Source organism: Onychostoma macrolepis, chromosome 03 (assembly GCF_012432095.1).
Source record: "Onychostoma macrolepis isolate SWU-2019 chromosome 03, ASM1243209v1, whole genome shotgun sequence".
Lineage (NCBI taxonomy): Eukaryota > Metazoa > Chordata > Actinopteri > Cypriniformes > Cyprinidae > Onychostoma > Onychostoma macrolepis.
In genome coordinates, this window is record NC_081157.1 from 40,368,159 (window position 1) to 40,390,724 (window position 22,566).

The window sequence follows — 22,566 nt, forward strand, 5'->3', positions numbered from 1 at the left end:
TTAATAAGGCATCTCAGCTCTTTATAAATTATGAATGCTCATTTATCTTCACACCAGTGCACAAGCCAAAATGGTCAATGTGTGAACGCTATGCATTAAAGCATACCTATTCAGCCTAATTCAGCCATTGCATAATTGCTCATTTATTCTGCACAAATCTATGAAGACTACTGTCGTTCCAGGGTGTCAAGTGCTTGTGTGCATGTAATTTTGTTGTAATATTTATTAGGAAATATGTCTGCATGTTGGCCCTGAGGCAGAGGAACAGATGTCTGTTGTGGAAATTCAAGGGTCCATATGGACTCGAGTTTAATTATTACTGTAGAGACACACATAAACTCAATCATGTCAATGTGTCCCTTTTTATCAATGAAATAACAGTGTGAATGTTGAAGATAATCTGTGAAGATAATCTTGCCCCTCTGCAGATGTGAAAGACGTTTCACTTTTATATGTTGTCCTCCTTAAGCTATATGCAACTAAACACTAACAGTTTATTAATCGATGTGAGTGTGTATATGTGTGTGTGTGTGCCCCTTTTTCTAACTTTATGCCATATGGAGCATGAAAATAAGATGAGTGGAAAATAGGCTGATTGAAAGAGATATGAGCTAAAGTGAGTGTGTACATAGTTGTAGGTTCAGTGAAATGGTACTTTTGTCCTCCCTCAAAAAACGTTGTTGACCAATCATACCTTAACAACTGTTGCCGTCTGCTTTATTAGTCCAGCTTTTATTCTTTTATAATATAAGTCTACACTTTTAGAAAAAAAAACAGGTAAACGAGGCGGTAACCTTTCAAAAGGTACTAATACTATATTAGTACTTTTGAAGTATAATAAGTACCTTTAAGGTAGTAATATGTACCATTTAAAGGAAAATAAGGTACAAAGATGTATCTTTTAGCTTTTGCACCATAGACGACTGCATTTTTCTGAAAATATATGGAGTATAGTTTAAAAACAATGATCCATGTGCATAAACATTGTTGCATGGTATTTTTTCCCATTTCAGGATTTTTAAATAAATCATGAAATGTTCATGCTTTGTATTAAACTATGTGTGTGGTTTCATTACCAAATTAAAATGTAACATCATACCTACATTTTCTCAAAGGTAAATTGTTAATCAAGCCCTAAATTATGTTAATTAATTTACATATTAATTCAGGTCACTTACATGAATGTTACTGCTATTAAATGAGGCTTTAAATAACCATTTGCTTCAATTTTGATTCACAGCCACCTCCGCTTTTAATCATATTACTGTGTAATCTACCAATTTCTTTAAAGAATAATGGCAGATAAAAATGCTTTGCCAATGTCATGCTTCATTCCAGCCCACATAAGAATATCTATTCAATTTTTGTCCACTTCTAGACATTTAGAGTTCATTTCTATGGGAATGTAAAGCTTGCCTGAACTAGCAAGAGTAACCAAGCTTAGTAGAGTTGTTTGCCTTTTCACAGGAGTTTGTGTGATTTTACTGTGTAGTTACAAACAAACACAACACACATGTTGATGCCATACAGATGCACATGGGACAATATTTATCATGTTTGGAATTTAGGCCACAGACTCTCTTATGTGTTGCCACTCACACTAATTTTTGTTTGCTCACTGTAGCCCTGTTTGAGAAGTTCTCACACGCTTCTTTTTAAAGATAAATGCATACAGTAGGTATGGATCACACAGGGAATGATACCAAATTTAAAGAGCACACAGACCCATTTATACAATGTGAATTTGATAAATATCACACACACACACACAGAGAGAGAGTGGAGAGAGTGGAGTGAGCGTGATCTACTTAGAGTAGAGAAGTGTGTGAGTGTGTGACCTCAAATATGCTGTGCTGTTTCTCCTCCTTCCTGTAAACTAGTTTCACACCTTGTTTGCCATTCATCTTTCTCTCCATCTTTCTGACAGACCTGCATTCATCCTGCTTAATCAGAAGTAAAAAATTACACCTGCAGGAATAACAACTGAAAATGTGCAACATAAACGCAAAACATTAAGTACAACAAAGTCTGTATCTGTATCTGTCTCTCTCTCTTTCTCTCTAATAAAAATGAAGGTCATTGTTTCAGTGCTACTGTTTTAAAACACGTACAGTATACACTACTGTTTATAAGTTTGGGGTTGTGAGATTTTGTATTGTTCTTGAAAGAGGTCTCGTATGCTAACCAAGGCTGCATTTTGTTTATCGAAAATACAGTAAAAAAAACTAAACATAATATTGTGAAATATTAGCACAATTTAAAATAACTGTTTTCTAATTAAATATATATAAAAATAAAAAATATTCCTGTGATGGCAGAATTTTCAGCATCGTTACAGTTTTCCGTGTCACATGATCTTTCAGAAATCATTCTAATATGCTCATATTTGGTCTTAAGAAACATTTCTTATTATAATAATAATATATTATCAATGTTGTGCTGCTTAATATTTTTGTGCAAACCATGATACTTTTCTTTTTCAGGACACTTTGATTAATAGAAAGGTCAATAATAATAGCATTGTAGAAACCATTTGTGACATTATAAACTTATTTACATAAATCAGTCGTTTTGTCAGACAGTTTCCTCATATTAATGCATCCTTGCTGAATAAAATGTCTTTGAAGGAAGGAAGGAAGGAAAGAAAGAAAGTTTAGTATTGTGAATGGCTGATTCCAAATTACATTACAAAAAATTGTAGTAAGTAGCATAATCCATTACATTACACATTTTAGGTAATATAATCAGATTACTTTTAGATTACTTTTGACCTAACTCGTTTATCACATTGATTTAAATTGGATATTCTTTTACCATGTTGATACAAGAATACAAACAGCAAGAAAATATATTCCATTTGTTGTTATTAACAACATGAAGTGCAATTAAACATTAAATTACATCAAGGTTTCCCAAACTGCAGAGGGGTCGTGAGTTTAATGAAAAGCTAAAAATGAATTAAATCATGAAAATGAATGCGTTCATCAGTAGTTGATGCAATGTTGAAACGCTTCTTAAATCTGAAATGATTTTTTAAATCCAGTGGTCAAATGCTGTGTTGCCACCTAACTAATGACTGATCTCTGTGTGAACGTCCATAAGACTTTCTGAGTGTATATAAGCGGCAGGCTATTTTAAAAAGGAAAATTTAAAAGATGAAAAATAGGAATTAGGGAGAATCAATAAAACATGAATAATTTATTTGCTATTGTGTAAATATGTAATCAAGTAATAAATAAAAAAAATCCGATTCGGGGATTTTAAAATGTAATTTAATCTAATACTTAATTTTTTAATCTGATTACATAATCTAGAAGATCATATGTAATCAATTACTACCCAGCTCCGTATATTGTGTTTCTGTTTAGAGGTAGTAAAGAAAATAGCTACATGAAATTGCAAAATACACAAAATGGCTTTACATAATGCCTCAGTTTCACAAAAGAATTAAATAACAAGCATTAATTGAGCCTCTTGTTGTGTTTTCATTATGTAAATGGGGTTGACGAGCTCTTCTGCTATTTTCTCCTCACTCTCTACCGACAATCAAGAGTCTCATCAACTACAGCACAAGGACCAACTGCTGATTAACAGGTGTGTGTGTGTGTGTGTGTTTCCAGTAATGGAGTAGATACAGCACAGACATAAGTAATCAATCCTGATACAGTAGACGGAGCGATCTGAGATATAGACCTAAATTGTTAGAGATGAGGTTGTTCCAAAGACAGACAGAAGCAACAGAAAACGAACATGCAGCTGTAATGGAACAGACATTAGTGTTTGATACGGAACAGAAGAGTGGGATTGCACACGGGGGAAATTGTGTCATTTATTTTCGCTGCTGCCCAGGTGTGCAGATCAAATGAGTAATGAGAGAGTTAGTAGAGCAACACCTCAGAGAATACACTCACACACCATGCATACATGCAAACACAAAACTCACAAAAGAGAATTATAAAACTGAATAAAAGAATTCTGCTAAGAAGGAGAGAGCATCAGCTATTTTTATGGCAAATACTTGAATCAAGGTGTTTATTAATGCATTCAAGAAATTTTGCATGTTTCATAGGAATTGAACCCAGGAATTGAATTGAACTTGGTGTAGCAGCGCCATCCACTACCAGCTGAGCTACAGTAACCCTGTTTGTCCGTTATGTCCGCTACAGCATTTCTACGCCGCAATAAATTTCTTCTTTATGCCAGACTATTTACGCTCATGATACAAGGTCTGTGCATTTGGCACCGTCCTGTTTGTGTTTGTGACATTTGGCATCTAGCCCCTGGAAAATGGATCTCTTGCACCTAAGAGGTCTTGAGGTCTCCTCGGCATTTCCTCAGATAGATTTTAGATGGTACACATAAGCCCTTCTGCAAATAAGCATGGGCGCTTCCTTTCTTACACACGTTTCAGCACCGACCCGTTCCAAAACCTCTGCACGAACAGATCGGGATGGTGGAAAATGCCATCTGTTATTCCACCCGTGCACTTAGAATGATTTATTCCATCCAGAGATCTATTTGTGATGATATGAGGGTTCACATGCAATCACGTAGACACACATTATATTGCATGAATGATGTCATCACATAACAATAGCTTTATTAAGATACGCAGTTGATGTGTGATTGTTAATACAGTCTGAAAATAAAGTATAAACCACTTATGCATATTTGCCATGTAGTGTCACATAATGTTGATGACTACATGATAAAGGCAGATGCAACATGTTGCTGATTTGTAAAGACATGCACTCATACAGAAGTGGGTTCTGTGAATTTCTTTGTTTCTCCTGCATTTCGTAAGTGATGCAACTGCATGGACGAGATGATGTTCAGTTTGATTTTCTCAGAAAACATGGACAGTAAGGTGCTTTATGCTTCACTGAGGCCAACTGCTATCATTAGAAACACTTTGGGTCTCATTCATGAAACACGATCAGAACAAATTTCTGTGTAGGCTCATCTCTCTCTCCTCTCTCTCTCTCTCTCTGCCTCTCTCATCCTTCACTGTAAAATAAATCCTGTTAAATGCAAACTGGCAACTATGCCAGAAATTCTCTGGGGTGGCATTTTAGTGCCTGCATATTTTACAGTACAGAAATGTGTATTTCTTTAATTGTTATGCGTTAATATATCAACATTTCAATTACAAAAAGCTGCTCTGTGTAATACAATTGACTGATAACCTCCATAATAGTACAGGTGTTAAAGTGGAACTAAAATTGGCATTTCCATGAACAATTGCTAATAAACATACAACGCAACAAGTGTAATGTAAAGCACTAGACAGCTACTTTGTCTTATCACATTTAATGCGCCACAAGTTTACTGTCAATTGCAATTTTAACAAGATTTTACAATATACACTAAGTTTTTTAAATGTTTTTGAAAGAAGTCACTTATTCTCACCAAGGCTGCATTTATTTGATCAAAAATACAGTAAATCAGTAATGCTGTTAAATATTATTACAGTTTACCATAACTGTTTTCTATTTGAATATATTTTAAAATGTAATTTATTTCTGTGAATTTTCAGCATCATTACTCCAGTCTTCAGTGTCACATGATCCTTCAGAAATCATTCTAATATGATGATTTGATGCTTAAGTAACATAATCAATGTTGAAAATAGTTGTGCTGCTTAATACTTTTGTGAAAACTGTTAAGTATTTTTTTTTACTTTCTATTAATCAATGAATTTATAAGATTCATTGATTAATAGCGAGTTCAAAAGAACAGCATTTATTATAACATTATAGATGACTTTAAAGGTGACATATCACGAAAGTGCTATAACCGGGTCCCTGGTGCATCTACCAACACAGAAAACATGAAAAAGGACAACCCAGTAACTTTGTTTTGGTAAGCCTTTCTCTGCAAGCTTGTGAAAAAATGAGCTCAGATTTCACTCCTCCTGTGACATAGGATCTTATTATAATATTACAGCCCCTTAATCTGCACGTTTACACCCACAGTGCTGCCATTGTGTTTTTGCAAGCGACAACAGTGTACCAGTTCTAACACCACGGCAAAAGTTCAAGCAAAGCATGCTAACTGAATTTTTCCCTTCACAGACTTAACCGACTGTTTTTATAACTTGTGCGTTTTTAACATAAACTTGTGTGTATTTGACAGTTTAAGCACATTAAGACATGAAAGATAGCTTAGTTTAGTGCTCACATGCCATGTGACAGCTGCTTTCTGTGCGTGTGCTTCAGATGTGTGCGCTCAGAAAACCCTATATCATAAGTTTAAACTGATATGGTTTAAAACGCATGATTTCAGCGCAACAGACATGATAATCAAAACCAAACGTGTTAGCAGAGTATATGAGGTACCTGTAAAGGCACAGTCCCATTCTGGAAAAGGGGCGGGGAGCAGCAGCTCATTTGCATTTAAAGAGGCATGCATGAAAACAACATGTTTCTGCGTCCACTCAAAATAGGCATTTTCAAAATGATATAATAAATGATCTGTGGGGTATTTTGAGCTGAAACTTAACAGACACATTCTGGGATTTATATTACATATTGTAAAAAGGGCATAACAGGTCTCCTTTAATATATATATTGATCAATTTAATGCATCCTTGCTGAATAAAAGTATCACTTTCTTTCAGAAAAATAAAATTTCTTTCCTGACCCCAAACATTTAAACAGTAGTGTAAATTTTCATTTGTGTAATAATTCATGCATTTTACTGTCCAAAAATATGTTATTTTACAGTAAAATTCCAAATATTGCATCCAATTGAATTCTAATGTTACATTTTATGTCGGGTAATGATTACCAATTCACTGTTTATTACTGTAACATTGTACATTTAAATTACAAATATTTATTTTTCTCTGATTTCTTAATATCTTCCTATCATTCATCTCCATCTTCATTCAATTAATTCAATTAAACTGTATCGACATAATGTTCTTCTCAGCAATTGTTCGCCTCACAGCATCATGTTTGACTTCCCTTTTGTTTTCCTTTCTTCCAGTATGTTCTCCTTGGCTTTCTCTTACACACATAAAAGGTCTCATTCAATTTTCTTTTAAGGACAAAGTGTCTTTAGAGACTGTTGATATTAAGTTTGGACTGATAAATAAAATCCCCTTCTTACTATAAACAAAGTCATCTTCAAAGGGCTTTTGAGACAACCATTCTAAAAGCACAGGAAATTGCATTATGTAAGTTTTATGTAAATGTTTGTCTCTGTGCAAATTGTACCCATGAATTTCCTCAGAATTTTGTCAGAACTCTGAATACAGTATGTTAGCAGCGTGAATACAGCACTATTGTACATGTCAGTTGTATTCAACTGGATATTAACGTGTACGTTTGCCTAGTTTGTTTTTCTGCAGTTGGAAAGTAACATTGGATGTTGACCTCTGTAGTCCTGCCAATATGCAAGTGCCATATGAGATCCCTGTATCAACAAATGGAGCCTGAGTCATACTAGGACACTGTAAACTATGTGGCACTGAAAATATTAGAGATGCCCAATGAGTGAAACCCAAAGAAATTCTGTACATACAAGCACACACAAGTGTTATGGTGCCATCTTCTGTCAGTACATTTTATTATTTGACCTGTTGGATAGTCTTGAGAGGGTATACATTATTAATTGTGGAAATAGGTACGCACCATTTTTACGTTAAAAATGTATTATTTATATTATGATATAATATAAATATTTCAAGTCTTATTCAAAGAGTCTCTAATGGCCTACTATGAAGTTGGGGTTTCTGTATTGCAAACATGTAAATGGAGTTTAACCAAAATTATAATACAATTATTAAATATGCATTAATCATATTCCTTAATAATGATGATGGTCATTTTTGAATCGAAGAAGTACATTTTTTTTGCACTTATGTGCATGTGCACATTATGTGAATTACGGTGAATGTAATGAACACTGAATGTTCTCATTCATTTCTGTAGTATTTTACGCCAACATGTAGCGAACATAATCCTAAAATAAATGTATACATTTAAAGCAGTTAATTTTTGTACCCTAGATTTGTTTTTCGGACGGGCAATGAACAGGGCCACTGGCGATGACGTCACCAACGTACGACAGACGTTGCTCTGAATGAGGACCTCGCGGTGCATGGTTTGGAAACAGTGCGAGGAGTAACTTTGAAACAATAATAAAGTCACCCCAGGCATAAAGAGTCGCACACAGGTATACAACTATTATAACGTTACATAGTGCATTTACATGCGATAGACAGAAATGAAAGATTATTTAAATGAGCCGGTCATTCATTCATATTCCGTCGGACGTTTGTTGCGCGTATAGATGTGCTAACAGCTTTATTTGAGGCGTTACTAAATCCTTAGCTTTTATATGTTTTGTGATTGTCGGTAAGTTAGTAATTTGTTTCATCGTGTTGCATATGCACATTCTGCGTCTGTAATATTCTCATTGTTTACTAGGCTCTTAAAGATAAACTCGTGGAGCTGCTGTACGTTAGATAGCATTGAGCGCAATTATTGTAAAGGAGTAAGTAACATGTTCATCATATGAAACAACATAAGTAGAATCAAGAGAGTGAAAGTAAAACCATCTTATACTTAAACTTTTTTCAAAGTAGTCACAGCTTTGCACATTCTTCTTGAGCTGCAACTAATGCTGCCTTCACGTGCTGTCGGAAATGTCCTATTTCCCACTTAAGAAGTCGTGATTACGAGCTTGTCGTAAGTGCTTTAATGTCGGGAAAATAAATAAAATGTAGCATCCCATTGTTTGATCCCACTGCATGTTCGCTATACATGCAGTTCGCTGACAATTCTGGAGTTTCGGTCAAATATATGTTTATTTCACTGCTTATAAAACATACAATGTGCTTCGCATGATCGTTCATATCTAGCCTATAAATACACTACTTTAGCGACAAGACAAAGGGATGTAGTTGTTGTGAGAATAGCAATGGTTGTTCCCTCCACCATGTTTAAATTTTATGACCCGCCCAACTCAGAAACTCGGGTATCAAAATTATTTCCGAGTTCCCCAGTAGTGAATACGACTTGAGAGGCTGTTCATGTCCAATTTCCGATTAGGAAACTAGTATTTACGATAATTCTGATAGCACGTGAAAGCTGCATAAATCCCAAGCATGCTAAATACTTCTCTGTAGTAGGGCTGGTAGGAAAATGTCATTTCAACCTGTTTTGTCCCATCAGAGCTCGTTCAGGATGGAGACGGATCTTTATGATGAGTTTGGAAACTATATTGGACCAGAGCTGGACTCTGATGAAGATGAAGTAGATGCAGACGACCGAGAGGCTGATGAGGTGCGTCTGAGATGTTTTATGACCTGTGTTCATTTGTGTATATTACAGCAGAAACCTGTAAATTGCACAAATCTAGAAACTGCCAAAAAAGGTTGTTTTTTTGTTTTTGTGCAAGTTGCAGCATATACAGTATGTGTTGGATGTGAGTGCAGTTTATCTTATTGCAGGCGGACGAGGATGATGATGATGAAGACCAGGCTGAGGTTGATGAGGAGGATGTTGGTAGTATGGAGGTGGTCCTGCATGAGGATAAAAAGTATTATCCCACAGCTGAGGAAGTTTATGGTCCTGAGGTGGAGACTATCGTACAAGAAGAAGATACACAACCATTGACAGGTAACAGACATGCTGGTGGAATACTAGTATATGTACTACACGTGCACAAAATCAAGTGTATCTCATTTTATTTCCTCCTCAGAGCCCATCATAAAACCTGTGAAGATGAAGCGGTTTACTTTGATGGAGCAAGAGCTTCCCGCCACCGTCTATGACATGGAGTGAGTTCACTGTTGTGTTGTTTCTCTCTCTTCCTGTTTGTTAGAATTGCATATTGTTACATGCATGCCTGTCCGCAGGTTCCTTGCTGATTTGATGGACAGCTCAGAACTGATCAGAAATGTCACCTTGTGTGGACACTTACACCACGGCAAGGTAAAGGACACTGTTCAGTTTTGTCTAATAAATAAAGGTGCATCATGTGGTGGTTTTTATATGTGCCGAGTTTGATTATGTTAATCTTGAGGACAAATTAAAATGCATTTGTTTGTCCCCACAGACTTGCTTTGTGGACTGCCTCATTGAACAGACACATCCTGAAATCCGCAAGAGAGATGACAGTGACGTAAGTATACAGTTATTAAATATAAAGTGTTTTTGTTTATATTAAGCATATGAATATGACTAAAATATACACTTGATTTCAGGTGTGTGCATAAATAAATATACTGCACGTGTGTGAGTGCGTATGTATATATGTGACCCTGGACCACAAAACCAGTCTTAAGTCGCTGGGGTATATTTGTAGCAATAGCCAAAAATACATTGCATGGGTCAAAATTATCAATTTTTCTTTTATGCCAAAAATCATTAGGATATTAAGTAAAGATCATGTTACATGAAGATATTTTGTACATTTCCTACTGTAAATATATAAAAACTTAATTTTTGATGAGTAATGTGCATTGCTAAGAACTTCATTTGGACAACTTTAAAGGCGATTTTCTCAGTATTTTGATTTTTTTGCACCCTCAGATTCCAGATTTTCCTATCATAACAAACCATATGTCAATGGAAAGATTATTTATCCAGCTTTCAGATGATGTAGACATCTCAATTTTAAAAAATTGACACTTAGGACTGGTTTTGTGGTCTAGGGTCACATATATGTATTTTTTTTTTCCTATTCTTGTGTGTATATAAAAAAAAACCCCCACCGCTACAGCTTTTCACATGCAGACTGAGGTGTTTAGTTGAGCAGACAAGATGATATTCACCGATTATTTCGCTCTACGCTAACACTGGATATGTTACAATAACGATCTTTTACATTTTTACAGTTACGATACACCGATATCCTCTTCACAGAGCAAGAGGTAAGAAATCAACTACATCGTCTGATCACAAGCAAGCATGTGCATTCAGTGCATTTATCTCATGTAAGTTTTTGTGTTTTCTCACAGAGGGGAGTTGGCATCAAGAGTGCACCTGTAACCATGGTTCTGCCTGACTCCCGGGGCAAATCTTACCTTTTTAACATCATGGACACGCCAGGTACTTCCTGCCCTCTTTCCCTCTTCCCTGTGCTCATCTTCTCACACATTAAAAAGTAGCTGACATATGTTTAAAATATCACTTAGAAAAATATAAGCGCACACAGTATGTTGTGCAAAAGCAGGAGATTTATCTCTTGAACTTGTCCTCAGGTCATGTGAATTTCTCTGATGAGGTGACATCAGCAGTCAGACTGTCTGACGGCATTGTGCTTTTTATCGATGCTGCTGAGGGGGTGAGTTCACACATACACAGTCTGCTGCTAATGTCAGGCTTTTGGCTCCAGGACTGCTTATTATGTTGTTGTCATCGTAATACACTGTTTATGTAAATCACTGTCTTAAAATTATTGTTTTTCGTAATCTTATATTATATTTGTCAAATGAAATTAGCTATGTTATGTAAGTATAAACATTTGAATGTGTTTAGGTTATGCTAAACACTGAGCGACTGATCAAGCATGCAGTGCAGGAGAAGCTGGCCATTACTATCTGTATTAATAAAGTGGATCGTCTGATCGTGGAGCTCAAGCTGCCCCCTACTGATGCCTACTACAAACTGCGCCACATCGTGGATGAGGTCAACGGCTTGCTGAGGTACCCCACTGTGTTTAAAGGAAGAGGTTTTGGTAGATTCAACATGATGCTGACACAAATCTTAGATCTACTGTTTGTCTTTCACTTGCTTATTGATATTCATTTTCTTTATGAATTTAATTGTTTTTAGCACACTTCTTTATCTGAAATTCTATAGAATAATCTCTCTTTTTTTTCTCTCTGGCAGCACATACTCCACCGATGAGTCGCTGATTGTGTCTCCCCTGTTGGGGAACGTGTGTTTTGCTTCCTCACAATACAGCATCTGCTTCACTCTTGGCTCCTTTGCTAAAATCTATTCAGACACCTACGGTGAGACACACAAATAAAAAAAACAAATTGTATCCTCAATCCTTCTGTTTGGAAACATTAACCTTTTTTTTTTTTTACTCTCAATTGTTTTCCAGGAGACATCCACTACATGGAGTTTGCTAAAAGACTGTGGGGAGACATTTACTTCAACCCTAAAACGTGAGAATCTCAAGCTAATTTTATTTCACAGACAATTTGCTGAATGACAGTGTTTTTTGGTTCTCAACTGTAACTGTCACATTTTGTGCATATCAGGAGGAAATTCACAAAGAAAGCCCCCAACAGCAACTCTCAGCGCAGCTTTGTTGAGTTTGTCCTAGAGCCGTTGTACAAGATTCTTTCACAGGTGAGAAATACACTGCAGACATAGGCAGTCAAACGTGCAGGCTGTATAACTGTGGTGTGTCTGTAGGTGGTGGGGGATGTGGATACGTCTCTGCCTCGTGTGTTGGATGAGCTCGGCATTCATCTGACTAAAGAGGAATTAAAGCTCAACATCAAACCTCTGCTGCGCCTTGTCTGTAACCGCTTTTTTGGAGAGTTTACAGGCGAGTGTCTTTTATTTTTGTGCTCTTGTGTTGTTGCAATAAATCAAAATTCTTGCACACATGTCAGGTTCGTTCAATCTAATGATATGTGCTAATTCAACAGGCTTTGTGGACATGTGTGTGCATCACATACCATCTCCTCAGGGGGGTGCCAGAGCCAAGATAGAGCACAGCTACACAGGTGGACTGGACTCAGACCTCGGAGAGACAATGTCTGAGTGTGACCCTGATGTAAGTGTGACATTCAGCTTGTAAAATGTTTTAAAGTATTCTTTTTATTTATTTTTTTAGAAAGAAAATCGGTAACAATTGCTATAGGAACCAATTCTCACTATTAACTAGTTGCTTATTAGCATGCCTATTATTAACATATTGGCTGTTTATTAGTGCTTATAAATCACATATTCTGCATGAACATATTCTACATCCCTAATACCTAAACTGAACAACTACCTTACTAACTATTAATAAGCAGCAAATTAGGAGATTATTCAGGCAAAAGTCATAGTTAATGGTTTGTTAATAGCGAGAATTGGAACTTAAAATAAAGTGTGATCAAAAAATCTTACTGACCCCAAAAATTTGAATGGTAGTGTATACATGAATATGAACCGGCACAAAATATAAATGGAAATGGCAGATGTTGCCATTGCCACTGTAGTTCTTTTATTACATAAATAATAATAGATAACTTGCGGTTTAGAGCATACAGGCAAAATGCTGTGGTAGATGCTTTATGTCTGGGAGCGACAGTGTGTCAGACAATTCAGGGAGTAGCCGAACATTTTGATGACAGGCTCTGGCTCTGGCATTTCAGAATGACCAGAGCAAAATGTTTTCTTTTCTTCTCTGAATGCATTATTCCTTCACATGACTTTTTTTGGTGGGCATTTTAGAATTGGACATTGTCTTGCCAAATAAAAATGTGTCCACCTCTAACAAGCCTAAAAATGTGAATAGCTCAATGACACAGGCCCAGAGAAGTAAGTCAAACTCTTTTATTCTTTCTTAGGGTCCACTGATGTGCCACACCACCAAGATGTACAGCACAGATGACGGCGTGCAGTTCCATGCGTTTGGTCGAGTCCTGAGCGGAACCCTGCAGGCGGGTCAGCCGGTGAAGGTTCTGGGAGAGAACTACAGCCTGGAGGATGAGGAGGACTCGCAGATCTGCACTATCGGACGCCTGTGGATTTCTGTCGCAAGGTGACCGTCACGCTCTGTCTTTCTGATTGGTCATTTTTTTTTGCTAGCATTATTAGTCCATGATCCCTCGTTTTCCACAACAATACTTGAAGGCCCTTGTCTTTGCTAGTTTTTGAGGATTTAAGGATAAGGATTTTTATATATATATATGTCTACAAAAACATTTTTTTATTTGTGCTATGTGCTGAAACGTTTGCTTGCTGGTGTCTAGCTGTTTTTAACTCACATGCACTTTGCACTTTTTGCACGATGCAGTTTATAAAATAAAAAAATTTTTTCGTAGACTTTTCCAGTCTTGAGTGGATCAGTGTGCGGTTAGCCACCCTTTTTGCTCATTCTCAAGTATACCATTGGCTCTACACACCTGTAGTACAAGGATCTGCAGTGCCAGGACTTTTTTTCTGTTTGGAGCACTACAATTTTTTTCTAGTATTCAGTGTATACCCCATAAAAAATTGAGATTGACATAACTAGCAAAAAAGTATATTTATTATAAAAATGCCCATGCAGTTATTTGATTTTATTAATTTGGTAGAAGTTGCACTTTATAAATTAGGGTATTTCAAGACTATTATTATTTTAATGCTTGTTTTGTATTATTGTAAATCATTTTATGTCTGTTATCTTGAGACCCAAAGAAAAAAGTAAAATAGATATTATTGGAGTACATTTTAAAAGAAAATACTATCTTAGTCTTTCTATTTAAACATTTCAAGCTTAGTTCAGTGTATTATTTGTTGTTTCTTTGTAATGTTTTGTAAAACTTTACAAATTGTTTCAAAGTAAATCATACATCAGTTTTTTTTCCACTGTAGTCTTTATAAATGTTATGTTTTATGTGTTTATGTAAGGTATCAGATTGAAGTGAATCGTGTCCCTGCTGGTAACTGGGTGTTGATCGAAGGGTGCGACCAGCCTATTGTTAAAACAGCCACAATCACAGAGCCCCGTGGAAATGAAGAGGTAGGAAAGAGAGATATCTATTCGAAAGCAAAGCAGTCTTCCTTTATGAGGCTTTGGAGGTTGAGTGTGCTTTGTATTGGTGTGAGTAGGCTCAGATCTTCAGGCCATTGAAGTTTAACACCGCGTCAGTGATAAAAATTGCTGTGGAGCCGGTCAATCCCTCAGAACTGCCCAAGATGTTGGATGGACTCAGAAAAGTCAACAAAAGTTATCCGTCACTTACAACAAAGGTAACACTCCCTAGAACAACCCACGGTACCAATTTTGTTTTTCATGTTTTAGCCGCTGGACCAAACCAGATGTTACATATACTTGCACTGGCAATCAGCAGGGTTACTTCATCACGTGTTGCAGTCTTTTTACTAACTTGTTTCTTATTAATCTGTGCTGGTTTGTGTGTGTTCAGGTGGAAGAGTCAGGTGAACATGTGATTCTTGGTACAGGTGAGCTGTACCTGGACTGTGTAATGCACGACCTGCGGAAGATGTACTCTGAGATTGATATCAAGGTGCACTTTTGCTGTCATACAAATTTCTTTCCTCTCTTTTTGCCTATGCTTTTTGTTTTAATGTGATTCCTCTTTATCTCTCGTGATAGGTGGCTGATCCAGTAGTGACCTTCTGTGAGACTGTGGTGGAGACGTCCTCCCTCAAGTGTTTTGCCGAAACGCCCAATAAAAAGTAAGGAACAAACTCCCTGTGTCTCAGCACCACCATTTAGAACTTGAGTTGTGAAGATTTGTTTTTAAGTGTAACCTGTAAAAGTCTTGACATGCATCAGTGTTTATCATATGTATGTGTGATTTGTAACACTGTGTGTGTGATTGGCAGGAATAAGATTACCATGATTGCCGAGCCGTTGGAGAAGGGTCTAGCTGAAGACATTGAGAATGAGGTGGTGCAGATCACGTGGAACAGGTAAAATAACATGTCAGAACAGTAGAGAACTTATGGGTTATATGTAACACAAAGATGTCTTTCTTAATATTAAATATTAAGATGCATAACTGTTTCTTGTGCACCAAATCATCACCAACATTTTTCATAGTATTAACTGTATTTTTGATAACATATATGCAGCCTTGGTGTGCATAAGAGACTTCTCTCAAAACCATTAAAATATTTAATGACCAGTAAACTTTTAAGTGGTAGTTTATGTGGTGCAGTTCAACTGACAAGATCTATAATCTGTTAACCATCTTAAAACCAATAAATATATCTCTTTTTTTCTCGCTGTAGAAAAAAGTTGGGAGAGTTTTTCCAGACGAAGTATGACTGGGATTTGCTAGCAGCTCGTTCCATTTGGGCTTTTGGACCTGACACAACAGGACCCAACATTTTAGTAGACGACACTTTGCCCTCTGAGGTAATTTGCATATCAGCAGACATTAATAATGCTCTGCAAGGTTCATTTATATTCATTAAATCATTGTAATAATTTTTTATACAATTCAGCTGTAATTGCAAATGAATGAAATTCAGGATATTTGACTTCACCTCTCCTCTGACTGTATTGACATATAAATTTGAAAATAGTGCCTTTGGCCATTTGAATGTAGATGTGTGTGTGTGTGTGTTTAAGTCTTTTGGCAAGGATGTGTTGGTGTGTCATTGTTTGGTGTGTGCTTGCCAGGCAGTAAGAGCTGTGAAAAAAATTGACATGTCGCATATGATTGTGAGAGGTCGTGCACTGGCATACTTAACTTGTTGACAGCTAAATAACTTTCTCTGTGTGTGTTGTAGGTAGATAAAGCTCTTCTCGGCTCAGTGAAGGACAGCATTGTACAGGGCTTCCAGTGGGGCACACGCGAGGGTCCTTTGTGTGATGAACGTAAGACAGTGCATGATATTTTATTTGAGAACTTTCAATGGTTATGAAGGCTGAACACTCTAAAAAGCACCACAGAATTAAATAAAATGTTCTTAGGATAAATATACTTATTTAAAGGGTCATGAAAGGGTCACTTTTTTTTTTAAATGTTAACATATATATGTACAAGTTGCACATCATTGAAAACAATAATATTCAGTCATTATGTCTATTATTAAGTGCAAAGTGGTTATTTTTAAATTTTTGGAGCAATTTTGTTCTTCTGGTTCAAAAAGCAAAGTTTATGTCCAACGTCACAAAAAGTGATGTATATGCATTAATTTGCAGTGGCGATTGGCTGCTGTGGCTTGAGAGTATGCATCTTACCTCATCAACTTTCTGAGCTTTTCTCAGCATAATTTATGAGAATGAACTCTTGTGATCCAATCACTGTGCTGTATTATGAAAGAGCTATCGTGCTGTCAGTTCACCTCTGTAAGCATAACCGTAACAATATTTAATATGACAACACTTGGAGATCGCATGAGAGAGCGGTTTCTGCTCTGAACGCCGCGATGAGTTTAATAACACTCGCTGCACGGCTCATAGTTCATATCTGGACTGGAGCAAGCGTGTCTTAAGTTTATGTGAACATATTTCATATTCTCTCGTGCTCCAAACATGAACCAGCACCCTTCAAATTCAAAGAAGAATGAATGCAAAGTAACTATGCCTTTATTCTTTCTGTTTAAAACTGACGTGTGTCATTTGTGTGCCCCTATCTCCATTGTTGATGGTTTTTTCTTTCTTTCTTGGCTCACATTTTAATATTCATCTGTCTGTATAATGAGCGTGTTGTAGGTCTGTGTTTTGTTGGATGTTTTCTCCCCTCTTCCCACCCTCTACACTCCCACTTTTCCACAGCTTTACACGCCCATTTCTTGAGTCTTTTTCAAATCTGAGGTGTGAACGACCAGTGCTAAAACATGACACTTTAAATTAGGGATGCTCCGTATATTGGTATCGGTTGATATTTGATATATATCAGCCAAGGTAACACTTTAGTATAGGGACCAATTTTCACTATGAACTAGTTGCTTATTAGCATACTTAACAACTACCTTACTAACTATTAATAAGCAAAAGTTAATGATTCATTAATAGCGAGAATTGGACCTTAAAATAAGCCAACATTGGATATTTTATATATTTTTACATTTAGTTTGCCTTTGCCTTCATTGAACGCTCACATAAAGTTAATCTTTAAAAATACCGATCATTTAATAACACTGTTGAATGTAATCTTTATCACATTTCCAAATGAATGTCCATTTTTCATAACATACATTAAAATGTTGTGATGTCTAGATTCACTTGTAGCATATTAAAATATTGATTTTAGCTTTCAATACCTTTATTTAACATATTTAGACGACATAGTAAAGAGATTTTGTATTAGCAATTTTATTGTTTATCAGCCATAGAATGACAGTATTATCGTCTGGAATGTTAATATCAAAATTTTAACAAAACTTACACATTTGTAGCGTAACATTTTCTTCCCCTCTTTTCCTTTCATTGCTGTTTTCTACCCTCACAATTAAAAAGACTGTTTTTGCTACTGTGCCTTTAAGTTTTTCATATGCAAATGACCTCTTTGTAAATGGCTACAGTGTGGTGTTAGTGTTTGTACTAAATAACAAATCTATCTCCTTGTCGTTCCCTGCATTCAGCAATCCGCAACGTAAAGTTTAAGATCCTGGACGCAGTGATCGCACAGGAACCGCTGCATAGGGGAGGAGGACAGGTCATCCCTACAGCTCGCAGAGTCGTTTACTCTGCCTTCCTGATGGTAATCTATCCATCCATAGGTCTATTTAGCCACCTCTCCTCTTCCCCCATCTTCCTCTGTTTCCTTTCTCTGCCTAATCATTGTTTCCATTAGTCTTATTGGACTGTTTCATTCAATTACGTGATCCATTAACTCAGTTCAGTAGATTAAGTTGATCATCGTAATTGGTTTCTCACTTGCTCATTCTCTCTTTTTCTTCGGTTTGTGATTGGTTGATTTTTGTAGGCCACGCCCAGGCTGATGGAGCCTTATTACTTTGTGGAGGTTCAGGCCCCTGCTGACTGCGTTTCTGCTGTGTACACGGTGCTGGCACGCAGGAGGTACAGTGCACACAAACAGAATGAGGACATTGCTGACTCCTCGTCTGTTAACACATACACACACTCACATTAAGCAGATTGGAGCTCAAGGCAGCAAAAGTCAGCAAGTCTCTAATAAAGACAGTCTCCTTTTAGAACAAGCCTCTGACTGATCTCTTGTCTGTGTGTCCTGTAGAGGTCATGTGACGCAGGATGCGCCAATCCCTGGCTCTCCTCTCTACGCCATCAAGGCTTTCATTCCTGCTATTGACTCGTTTGGCTTTGAAACGGATCTCCGCACACACACGCAGGGCCAGGCCTTCGCGCTCAGTGTGTTCCACCACTGGCAGGTACAAACACGCCCACACATTTTTTTTTTTTTTCTTATTCCTTTCTTGTGTGCATGTGTGTTTAAATGAGGATAAGAGTGAATCTCACGAAACCTGCCAAAAACACACCAGGTCACATTTCACCCTACAATGAAAAGAAATTAAAATGGGAAATCATATTTTTCATTTTCTTTTAGCAAAATATGATTTCTAATTTTCATTTTATTTTGCCACCTTGACTTTTTCATTATTTTTTACATAATGACATTTTAATGGCATTTAATTAATACAGTAGTGTGAGGATTTATATATAAGGAAATTATGTTTACATTAATTTGTTAAAATTATAAAATTAAGTAATATTAATATAACTTATAAATTGATTTTGATTTGATTTATGAATTGATTACTGTGTGCTGATGTTTTTGTTTTGTTTTTTTAAATTGTGCTACAGTATTTTTATTGTAAAAAAAATGAATCACCTTTGAAAATTAATAATAGAAAAATTGGTTAAAGAAATCGAAGCCTATTATTAATTTATTATGTAAATTTGTAAATGATTAATAATAAAATTGCTTTAATTATTGATAAAAAAATGTACTTTAAGAACCTAATTTTAAAAAGTCTGAATTGGTGAATTTAAAAAGTGAGAATTTGAGGAAGAAAATATAGAAATGTATTTAGATACAATAGTATTTATTGTACCGTAATGTATGGTGATTTTAAAAATCATTATTATATTACAGTATTTTAAACAGATAATCTAATAAGAATTGTGTACAATTTTAGAATTGTATAAAATTTTACCATGTAAAAATGCAAGTAGTAGTTTAATTAAAAATAAGCTTTGTTTAATTTATGCAAAATATAATATCTTATATCTTTTTAATTTTGGGGGAAATGTGACTTGCGTAAGAGTCACCCGTGTGTGAGTGGATTTGTTCTGATGTGTTTGATGTTGAGTAGCAGAAAATTGAGTCAGCAGCAGCTTATCTTGGACTCCCTTGCCTTTAACACTGTTTCTGTGTGTGTGTTTGTGTGTGTGTGTGTGTGTGTGTGTATGTATATGTTTGTCACATGGTATTAGATTTTCACCACTGTCCTGAGTAATTATTGTCTCTGCCCCTCACTCTAGATTGTTCCCGGTGATCCTCTGGATAAGAGCATTGTGATTCGTCCTCTAGAGCCTCAGCCGGCCCCTCATCTGGCCAGAGAGTTTATGATCAAAACCCGCAGGCGCAAAGTAAGACACGGTTGAGATCTCTGAAATGTCAATCAACTTGTTTAGTTTGAATATGCATCATATATCATCATCATAATCATCTCTCTCTTCCTCCAGGGTTTGAGCGAGGATGTCAGTATCAGCAAGTTCTTCGATGACCCTATGTTGTTGGAGCTGGCCAAACAAGATGTGGTGCTCAATTACCCAATGTGATGCGACAAATGAACTTAACTCATCCCATCATTCCCCTTCGGCTTCACCAGACTTGCCCCTATTGCAAATCAATCCAGTTCTGGATGATGGAATTAAAAAACGTCTTTTTTTTTATATATGTAAAGTGCTAGAAACATCCAGACCGATTACTGTTGTCACGGACTTTCCTAAATTAACCTGTGATCTCCAGGAGCACCCTTATAATTTTGTTCTTTGTTTATTTTTATATTTGACATGTGTTTTTTGTAGTATAAGATAATGTAAAGCACAGGCAAGTCTTTTTCAAACGTGTCTGAAATCTCTTTAAAATCTTACATCATTTGTGTACGTGTGATTAAAAGGATTTGGCCTGTGGATCCGAGTTTGAGGACATTATGGATGTATTCTTTATGATATTGCTGAAGGTGATAGCCATTGTACTTCTCAAGGCTTGAGGACTCTTTGATGTGAAGGAGAAGATGGTTTTGATATGCAGTATGAAAGTATGCTCAAACTTTGGAAGAGAATATTCAAAGCAGGGGAAACTTCGAGAACATTCGCTGAATACAGAATAAAAATAAAGAACATGCAAAGGGCAGGAGACACACGTCTGCATGCATACAGGTAAAAACAGATCCGTATAATAGACACTGCAGAAGCAGAGATAAGGAAAGTTGACATGAGTGAAGGCCATTCAACAGACACAAGTCTGACATTTTGGTGAATGTCACGGATGTCTTTTTTTGTTTGTTGGCGTGCCCTTTTCTTAAAAAAATAAAAGCATTCGTATTAAATGAACTTTAGTTCTGAATTTAACAATGTAACCTAAACCAGAAACTAATAAATATAGGAGTAAAGTAGAAAAAAATGTAAGAAATTTATACATGATCATTTTTGAATAAACTACCCCATTATAAAATACATACACACAGTGGAGATCCAAATTAGAAAACAAGCTGTAAATATTTAACCTTTATTCAAAATATATTAGCTGTAGGTATGCCACTGTACTACTAACAGGTTTGACAAAATATCCAAGGCATTTAAACAAAAACCTTTATTTTGTGGAAAACACAGATTTAAAAAAAAAAAAAAAGTAACCATTGTAGCATGAAAGATTACAACAAAAATTTCGGAGGGAAAGTACTGCATGTTGCTGAAAGAGGTTACAATAAACATTTGCATTCACCTGCCATGTATCTGTTGAAGAGGCCCAACTCCTGCTGAAGAAAACATCCCTCAAACAATGACATCCTCCTCTACCTTTCACTGACTTCTTTACACACCTGGGCTTCCCCAATGAGAGTCTCTACATTATCATGTCCTCTCGTACATTTGTCTTTTGTGGACAACCAGCCTTTTTGGGGGACTTGAATAAATTGGTGTCCTTGTAAACCTGCAATATTGGAGAAATCACAGATCTGGAACTTCTCTTGCAGTGGCTGAAAGGTTCATCCCTTTGGCTTTCATCTGGACCACCTCCTGTCACAGCGTTTGAGTTACCTTAAAGCAGCCCACCATCTTGCAATCTCCGTGAACATTGGAGGAAAGCTGCCAGTTAAATATGGTTTGTCATATAATTTAGGAAATTAGCTCCAGGTGCCAGATTAACATTTAAAGGATTGCATTTAAAAATAAATAAATAAATAAGAACATCATATGTCAACATGAGAGTAAGGGAATTTTTTTTTTTTTTTTAATAAACTATCCAATAAACGACAATGCTAAAATAAAAAGGAATGCTAGAAAAACAAAAGTATATAAAAATAAGTAAACCATAAAAAAATGTTTATATAATTCAGAACTTTACTGACATTGATTATATTTTCTGACATTTATCTGATCAAAGTCTGGCTGAAGTTTGTGTGTCAGATGGAATCATAATTTTAATTCAGAAACTAGGTGTTTGTATGCATGTGTCTGTGGGTAAAATGGTGACGAATAATCAGTTTGGACTACTTTGCTGATTCCCTGCATGAAAGACGTGTGTGTTTGTGTGTGTGTGATGTAAATATGTGAGATGGCTGTGACAGCATGAGTGACAGGCTTTTTAAGTGATGCTCTCATTCAACACTTAAAGCTATAGTCACCAGAAACGTGTCCGGAAACACAATGTCTCCTTTTTAAACAGGTTTTTCTTAATTTCACCAAACGGAAATACGCAATGCTCCTGTG

General features: G+C 36.2%; 1 protein-coding gene across 2 annotated transcripts; it reads left to right on the forward strand.

Annotated features, from left to right (window-relative positions):
• Nucleotides 1–8,028: 8,028 nt before the first annotated feature.
• eftud2 (elongation factor Tu GTP binding domain containing 2) lies at nt 8,029–20,773 on the forward strand. Of its 2 annotated transcripts, none has more exons than XM_058770011.1 (28): nt 8,029–8,181; nt 9,183–9,293; nt 9,461–9,629; nt 9,712–9,790; nt 9,869–9,944; nt 10,069–10,134; nt 10,850–10,885; nt 10,973–11,063; nt 11,216–11,298; nt 11,493–11,659; nt 11,847–11,971; nt 12,067–12,130; nt 12,227–12,317; nt 12,384–12,519; nt 12,623–12,750; nt 13,532–13,725; nt 14,577–14,688; nt 14,778–14,918; nt 15,095–15,196; nt 15,286–15,368; nt 15,519–15,605; nt 15,927–16,053; nt 16,431–16,518; nt 18,231–18,349; nt 18,575–18,669; nt 18,845–18,998; nt 20,113–20,220; nt 20,317–20,773. In XM_058770011.1, the coding sequence occupies exons 2-28, from the start codon at nt 9,195–9,197 to the stop codon at nt 20,410–20,412; spliced, it is 2,916 nt and encodes a 971-aa protein (XP_058625994.1). In that variant the 5' UTR covers nt 8,029–8,181; nt 9,183–9,194; the 3' UTR covers nt 20,413–20,773. The 2 variants fall into 2 exon arrangements, with proteins under 2 accessions (XP_058625994.1, XP_058625995.1); XM_058770012.1 differs by lacking the exon at nt 8,029–8,181 and adding an exon at nt 8,212–8,363.
• The last annotated feature ends 1,793 nt before the right edge of the window (nt 20,774–22,566 follow it).

Coding starts and splice junctions, on each gene's coding strand:
- eftud2 (XM_058770011.1), top strand. CDS start 9,195: ATGGAGACGGATCTTTATGATGAGTTTGGAAACTATATTGGACCAGAG. Junction 9,945..10,068: donor GACACTTACACCACGGCAAG/GTAAAGGACACT, acceptor TTGTCCCCACAG/ACTTGCTTTGTGGACTGCCT. Junction 20,221..20,316: donor TCAAAACCCGCAGGCGCAAA/GTAAGACACGGT, acceptor CTCTTCCTCCAG/GGTTTGAGCGAGGATGTCAG.